This window comes from Dendropsophus ebraccatus, chromosome 10 (assembly GCF_027789765.1).
Source record: "Dendropsophus ebraccatus isolate aDenEbr1 chromosome 10, aDenEbr1.pat, whole genome shotgun sequence".
NCBI classification, from domain to species: domain Eukaryota; kingdom Metazoa; phylum Chordata; class Amphibia; order Anura; family Hylidae; genus Dendropsophus; species Dendropsophus ebraccatus.
In genome coordinates this window covers 38786083-38794192 of record NC_091463.1, presented here as the reverse complement: position 1 = coordinate 38794192, position 8110 = coordinate 38786083, and the positions used below count along the sequence as shown (strand labels likewise).

The 8110-nt window shown below is 43.9% G+C and overlaps 1 protein-coding gene across 2 annotated transcripts; it reads right to left on the bottom strand.

The window, feature by feature from the left end:
• Positions 1–3217: 3217 nt before the first annotated feature.
• LOC138802709 (uncharacterized) lies at positions 3218–7522 on the bottom strand. Of its 2 annotated transcripts, XM_069986306.1 has the most exons (5): positions 7099–7522; positions 6309–6433; positions 4616–4757; positions 4367–4520; positions 3218–3783 (listed from the first exon to the last, which is right to left on the bottom strand). In XM_069986306.1, the coding sequence occupies exons 2-5, from the start codon at positions 6366–6368 to the stop codon at positions 3648–3650; spliced, it is 492 nt and encodes a 163-aa protein (XP_069842407.1). In that variant the 5' UTR covers positions 6369–6433; positions 7099–7522; the 3' UTR covers positions 3218–3647. The 2 variants fall into 2 exon arrangements, with proteins under 2 accessions (XP_069842407.1, XP_069842406.1); XM_069986305.1 differs by lacking the exons at positions 6309–6433; positions 7099–7522 and adding an exon at positions 5013–5598.
• Between the last annotated feature and the right edge of the window lie 588 nt (positions 7523–8110).

Sequence of the window (8110 nt, the reverse complement as noted above, 5' to 3'; positions counted from 1 at the left end):
CACCCCATCAATGTGCGGAGGGAGACCCGGGGCCACATTGGTTGCCTGTATGATGATTTGCGACGGTATGTCGATTTGAATACATCAAAGTCGGCAAATCTTTGAATGTAATATTGCAAATGTAAAGGTTACTGTCCCCAAATGTTTACCCCAAAGTCCATAATTTTATTATGTTTTTTGTTTATCCTTACAACGTTTGATGTTAATTTCAACATTTGTAAACCGTATGACATCTTCCTATGATGTGTGTTTGTGTGTAATATTAGTGATCAATATTTTTATTAATTTGTTGCAGACATCCTGACAAGTTCCAGGACTTCGTGCGCCTGCCTATGGAGGCCTTTGATAATTTACTTTCCATTTTGACCCCACATCTCCAGAGACAGGACACCTACATGCGGAAATCCATCCCTCCTGTGGGACGTCTGCTCATAACGTTAAGGTGAAGATGCTTTATTTTAATGCGAACTATTTGTTCATGTAATTGTAGTTAAATCTAATATAGTGTTAAAATATGTAATAATTTAATATGTAGCTGAATGTGAAATAGAATCATAAAATACTATTTTTCTTTTTTTCACAGATTCTTGGCGACAGGGGAGAGTTATGCATCGTTGCACCTCCAATTCAGGGTTGGTACGTCCACCATCTCTGGAATTGTGAGGTGCACGTGCGCCGTGATCTGGGAGCATTTGCAGCCCATCGTGATGCCCAGTCCGACCAGGGAGATTTGGTTGCAGTCAGCAGCAGGCTTTCAGTCTGTGGCCAATTTCCCCAACTGTATAGGGGCGGTTGATGGTAAGCACATACGTGTGAAGCAACCACCGCGATCAGGATCACAGTATTTCAATTATAAGAAATTTTTTTCTGTGGTCCTGATCGCGGTTGTTGATTCCACGTATCGTTTCCTTGCCATCGACGTCGGCTCCTATGGCAGTACTGGGGACTCCCGGGCGCTACTGAGATCAGAGTTTGGGCGGCGCATACTCTTAGATCACGTGACTCTACCTCCTCCCACTCCTCTTCCGGGTACCACGCATCCCGCTCCATTCGTCATGGTAGGGGATCAAGCCTTCCCTTTACTGAACAACCTGCTGCGCCCTTACCCACGGAGAGGGCTGGATGAACGGGGGAGAGTATTTAACCGGAGGCTGAGCCGGGCACGTAACTTCGTGGAGTGCGCCTTCGGGATCATGACTAGTCAGTGGAGAGTGTTTACCACTGCCCTGCAGTTGAAATTGGCCACAGTTGACATGGTCATTAAAGCTGCCTGTGTTCTCCACAACTACCTTCGGGACTATGCTCCCACCCCGGAGGTGAACGTGGAGACACTGCCAGCTTTTAGTGCCCCTATCAACTATGGCCAAGGGAGACAACTCAACCGCGGGATAGTGGTCAGGAACCTCTTTGCTGACTACTTCATGACTCCTGAAGGCGCCGTGCCCGTGCCCCTTTCACAGCCTCCCTTATGAGCCACGGCCACAGGACTGATGTTTTCCCGCATGTATGTCACCTGTCTCTGGGATGTGTGTTTTTTTATTTTCTTTTGTTGTTTGAACACCATGTATTGGTTGATATTTAATTTTCCTTCTCTTTTTACTAAAACAAAAAATATATTTTCTTATTCGACTAAACAATGTGTCTGCCTTTTCAATGTATGTAAAACATGTTGTGTGTTCCCACATAGTAGTGTTCGAAAATACACATAACCTCACTCGATATACTACTGGCCAGTAATTATCGAGCATGGTCACATCCTGCTAATGTTAATTGTATAGTCCTTTGAACCTAGTGTGCTGAAAGATTGATGTGATCAAAACATGTGCATTTCCTATGGAGTGACCAGCAGGGTGCGCACTATATGTCTAACTTTCTAGTGTGGGATATGTAACAGGATCTGATATCTTCTAGTGCCACAGTCCATCTCACTTCTTAACAATCACTATTAACACACCACATATATCCCTCCACACATCACCCAGGTGCGCCAGCTGGATGTGGTCTACTTAGGTTGCGGTTCAAAAATAATCTTTTATCATCCATTTTGTTTCAGTAAAACACAGAAGAGTGTATTAAAAGATGAGAAATCTCGCTCTTTACTTGATCACCTGTTCCTTGTCTACAGTCATCTCCTGGATTTCTTATCCAAAATCCATCACATCAATCTGCCTGTGTAAACGCTACATTATGTAGTTTATTGTGTGTACGTTTATATATCCTCCACTTTGTACATAATGACCACATGCTGGATGTCCTGCAGGAGGCGATTTCTACTACCATCGGACATAGAGCTCTATGTGGAAATGATAGTGTCATGATAAGAACATTAATGTCCCAAAATATGTTAGTGCTCATCACAAGCCTCTCCTGCTCTGCCCACTTCCTGCCTTGGCCACAGATGTCAGCATAGAGCAGGCTCAGACCTGAAAAACAAGTAATCGCAGCATTCACTACATCTTCGCTAGTGGCTTCACAATACGTGTATTTCACTCAGTATAGCTAACAAAAACAGCAGTGGATTCTAAACACCCAAAGGATCTCGACACAATGTTGTAATGTTGTGGATGTGCGCCATTAAAACACTAAATAAGGACATTTCCAAATAACATCCATTCTTGGAAAAAAACTTAGCAATATTTCACTTTAAATGGCGCACAGCCACTCTATTTCTACATTGTGTGAACACAGCCTTTGTGTTTTTAAGCCACTACTGGTTTTGTTAACAATAGTGACCAAAATATACTGACTCAAATACACGTATTGTGAACATACTACGAACATGTAGTGAATGTTGCGATTCCTTGTTTGTCATGTATGACAGTGCTCTCTGCTGCCATCTGTGGCCAAGGCAGGAAGTGGCCACAGCAGGAGAGTGTTGGCCTGATAAATGAAATACTTAACTACATTAATATTTCCTATCATGACACATTCATTTTAACACATACAGCAATGTCTCACATATGATTAGAAATATCCTCCTGAAGGACATCCAGCATGTGTTAATTTTCTACTAACGTAAAGCATACAACCAAATTTAATAACACACAATAGCAACATTCAATACAGCTTTCTATGCAAACAAAGTCCACTAAGTATTTTTAAGCGTATTTCGTAGTTCCTTAGTGCCAGTCAATAATCATTTGTTTTTTTAACCCTTAAACACTAAAACATAAACAAGTAAAAAATAAGAATTCGGGAAACAACAAGATATGTCGCAATGGATTTATTACATGTCAAAAAATAAAACATTCACATGATAGTGTGTGTGGGTGGATGTGGCCGAGGGTGTGTGGAGACTACTTTGGACCATGTTGACAGAAGTTAGAATAGTGTGCAGAGGCAATAGTGTGGGCAATATGTGAAGGACACAGCCAGCCTGACTGTATTCTGGCACCACAAAACTAAAAGGGACATCCCAATCCCCCCAAGCTGTTATTGTCATCCCTAGCTAATGTGATGCCAGACCTTCTAAACAGTGTGTTATTGATGTGGTCCTGGTGCGCACAAATGTTAGGAAATTATTAATGCTAGTAAGGCGCGGTTGGCACTAAGGCCCTACAGTGTAGCAGACAAGGGGTGGTGTTGGTGTAGCTGAGGAGAGGGAGTGCGGAACAAACACAAATGTTGTTGGACGGTCAAGGCACATGTCACTCTCTCTCGCCAGGCTCCACAGGACCCCCTTGACATCTTGGTGGTGGAGTCCTGGCCAACCCCTCTGCCAGATTAGGTTCTTCATTCTCTTCATCCGATGAGGCCTCTGCTGGTTGCTGAACTACTTGTGGTCTGAGGAGAAAACAACACTGGTCACTATCTAAGATGCCACTTTTGGTTAAGGACATATTTAGCCAGATAACTAAAATGGAGGCATCCAATGCAGGATTACACTCTGCCTGCTTTCACACTATTTTCTATGTACGAGGTGCCACACTAGAACTTTTTACAATATATTCACACACTGTTGACCCAAAATGTGGGTCTTCACAAGGCCACCCGAGTGGAACATTAGTTTACTCTATGGACACATTGCGTACATTGTTTAAACATTATGAAGACAGTCCACGCTATTGGCATAAATGGCATTTCATGTTCTGGATTAGATCCTGGAGGGAGCAAAAGCTGTTCGAAAAGCGGTTAGGCCAGGCTGCATTTGTTAGTTATCTTGTGTCCAGCAGGGGGCGGCTCATCTTACCGAAATCGAGATTACTCTAAAGTGTTCACTAAATATACTGCTCCCCCTGCTGGAGCCTCGATGTATACAATCTATATAAATCGAACACATGTCTATGTCTGCACACATAAGACACTGAGCTACTTCCGTCATCATCTGCTCCTACCATGGACACATGCAATTAACACACACACTTACCTGCGGCGTCTGGGGGAATTCAAAATGAAACGCAGCATTGGGGCAAAACGCAAAGCGGCCAGTTCTTCTTGGGAGGCCCCACGCCTCATCAGCTGCCGTCGCTGCCTGATGAATTGGTCCGTCACACTGGACCACCTGGTCTCCACATAGTTAGCTTAAAACAAAAGCATCCACACATTAGGAATATATCAGCGTCAGGTGACCATAACACTCGAGTTAATGGTTTGCCACAGTGGCTAAACAACTTACCAATTATCAATTGCTGTAATCTAGTATGCTGGTCCCAATCTGGGTATACAATCCGGGCAACCTCCCTCCATGCGGCACTCCGTGTTAGCCGGCTTCTGTACCCAGGCGCAGGGCCGTCCCATAGCACTGGCCGAGCATGGACCTGAAAATCCAAAATAATTACAGTAACGTCTTAGAAATTATTAGTCAATAAGGTCATAGCTACTACACCCATTTCACATGCTACACGCCATGTTTGATTGTAAATAGTACGTCACTTATGTGGGTGGGGTCTCCAGCTTCACCTGCAGCCAACTCCCTCCCTCCATGATGTTTGCTGGCGCCACATATCATATACACAGTACACTACTACTCACATCATGTCCTCATAGTATTTGCCCAAAATATATGTGCTTACTACTAGGGAATGGAAGGCCACAATCCGGCGCGGGGGTCTGGGATCGGATAGCGACACGGGGGGACACGCCTCCTCTCTGTAGTCTCGCCACCTCAGCACTGGGCGTAGCGGGGGTGGGGGGGGGTTAACTATTGCGTGTCGTGTGCTCGGCGAATTGCTATGTGACACCATGTAACGATGCTCAGCTTACCCATTTCTGTCCGGCATTGTCACGTCGTAAGCCGCTGCACTACAAGTGCCATAATGGTCGGCCACGCCTCTTTGAACGTGGCTGCTGCGGATTGTGTGTGCTTCCGACGTTACAACGCCTGACAAAGTACAAAGCAGAGCAGCGCTAAAAGCCAAAATACTCATTAGCCGAGCAGTGAACATAATTAGCACAGCACACCAAACACTCCGGCTAAACAACAACCCCGCTACGCACACTGATGACGTGCATGTACTACAGAGAGGGGGCGTGTCCACGCTGTGTCGCTAGCCTATAGCATCATCAGCCTGCGCCGGATCTTGTGCGTGATTTGCGTACTATTTAAGCGACCTCCTTATGATGACACTATCAGCACATTATATGGGAGGATTTCTACTATGTATGTGCCGCCAACAACCATCATGGAGGGAGGAGGGAGGAGGGAGGAGGGAGGAGGGAGGAGGGAGGAGGGAGGAGGGAGAGAGTTCGCTGCACGGCCATCTCGCTAAGAGCAATCCTAAGTCACGCCCTGTTTGCCCAACAACATGTGCTATTACAAGGACAATTCCTCGACCAGCCATTACTTACAAATCTCGCCTAAAATACGATGTGCGTTACATGGTCCAAAAGAGCTAACACATTCACAGATTTTGAGGAGACACACACATCTGAAAAGACTCATGCAGTCATTGCTCGATTTCAAGCGCCCCCTGATGGCAAACACATAGGAATTACACACAATCGTACTTACATAAACTACTCGGAGCGATGTATCGTGCCACTAAATGACTATAGACAATCGTACACAGAAAATAAATATTATCTAGCATCTATTGATCATTACATAATCGATTTGTTTTCACAAAATTATTTACCACTTAAACAGGATGCAATAACAGATGTGACTTTTGGACATCACAAAAACCGATATAAAAGACAAGACTTCTAAATTACATGTATGTAAATGTGACTCACACAACAAATGACAGTCATACATTAAGTCACGGCCACACAACTATCTTCTCCGAGTCCAAAGGACGATCGAAATCTTTCTATCGATGATCTTATCTATGTATAAAGCACTCCCAACAGCTCCAGAAAATACTTACTTCACTGATCAGCTGGCCGACGGCTATAACAGACCGATCAGGATACATCTCGGGCTCCATGAATCACTCCGGCTTTGTTGTCCAAATCACTTCTTCTTCCAGCGACGGTTTTCAAAGTGCCGATTCTTACAATGCAGACACATCCTAAATAACCTTGGCTTCTACCCATAGGAACTCAAAATGATACATTTGTTATCTCCATCCAGTCACGGACACGGCCTAGGTGAAGCCTGGGCACAAGCAGTTGTTACATTCATCCCTGTATTTTGAGTTATATTTAAAAATATACAAGGACAATTACAAAATAAGACCGTGAGAAATGTGTGGCAAACAATATTTCTCTCATGGCTAAGCTTCAAATAAATAATTCCTTTCTTCTATCATCCTATGTCAAGGCCAAATGGCAATCCTGCTCTCATCACACAGGTGCAACTAGCCACATTGCAGGGTGGCACTCAGATACATGCACTAACAATGCTATATAACATTTGGCCACTTCTCCAAGAAATGTACCACAAACACAACATTCCTTTCCCTTCCGGCCCAAAAGGCACCTGCAAAGGTCCAGGACACATGTCCACTCTCTGACAAGGCCGAGAGCACACCTGTACCAACGATACCTCATACCCAGCCCTCAGGCCAGGCACTCACTGGTCGTCAGTTAACTGCAAACTAAGGTGTAATCTCCAGAAGGAGAAAACTGTTGCGCATCAATGAAATGACCACAGAACAACACGTTTGTTATTCCTAGATTCATTCCTTACACCCCTTTGTTTGCACCATGTCGTACCTGCTTGCCGCTTGTGCCCCACTATTTCTGTGATCCATTCTATATTGGAGCTACCGAACCGGTGGATCAGCCCAGCCACTATGTCCATATGTGAGCGAACACACTCATTTACATATGCAAATAACCAGCCCTTGGCGGCAAAGCCCACTGTTGACTAGAAATCAACGTTAGTTTTCACTTTGGTTACTGACAGGGTTAAGAAATTGTGAATTACCATATGAAATAGAGGCTTTGTATTCAGACTGATAAAGTGTTGCCATCTGTATACATGGCTAAAATAGGCATGTCGCATTAATGCAAATCATTACGCGAAACAAAGTGCACAACCAGCTAAGCTTTTTCAGGGAGAGGTGAAAAAATGAGAGATTATATAAATACACAAGGAATTGTATTCCAAAACATTGTCAGACTTGCCAAGCAATATGATGTCACAATAGTAAAGTCAAAGTTAGATTAGGACAGAGGGGGAAGGGCGCATGAAGCTGCAGCTTACTGCAGACAGATCATTGCATTCTGCTGCAGGCTCACAAAGGCCGATCTCGTGGGCCAGTCTAGGAGCAGACTATCAGATATTCATCCAGCACACACTGAGTCAATGATTAGCGTAGTGACACAACATGTTAATAAAAGCCTGAGACTTGGGGGAAATGTTACATATATATCGTGAACACATCCATTAACTGCACTATGCGCAAAGGCCAAACCAATACAAACATAATAATCGTAAATTTTTTGCTTTTTAAAGTGAAAACATGTGAATAGATTCTTGATGTATCCTTGGCAAGGCTTTAGGCCTCTCCATGTGTGAAAATGGGGAGTTTATTATAGGATACAGTACATTGTGTAAGCGCGCGGTACTTTAGTAACCTTGAGCCAAATCACTACATTACACCTCCCAATCGAGAGAGAACAACGCAGATGTGTGTGGAAGAATGTCAACTATTCGACTTACACACACACACAATGTAGCATTGTTTTCTCCAGTCCAAATCTAGTTTGGATTTTATTGTTG

Coding starts and splice junctions, on each gene's coding strand:
- LOC138802709 (XM_069986305.1), bottom strand. CDS start 5,183: ATGGTGTCACATAGCAATTCGCCGAGCACACGACACGCAATAGTTAAC. Junction 4,521..4,615: donor ATTACAGCAATTGATAATTG/GTAAGTTGTTTA, acceptor TTTTGTTTTAAG/CTAACTATGTGGAGACCAGG. Junction 3,784..4,366: donor AATTCCCCCAGACGCCGCAG/GTAAGTGTGTGT, acceptor TTTTCTCCTCAG/ACCACAAGTAGTTCAGCAAC.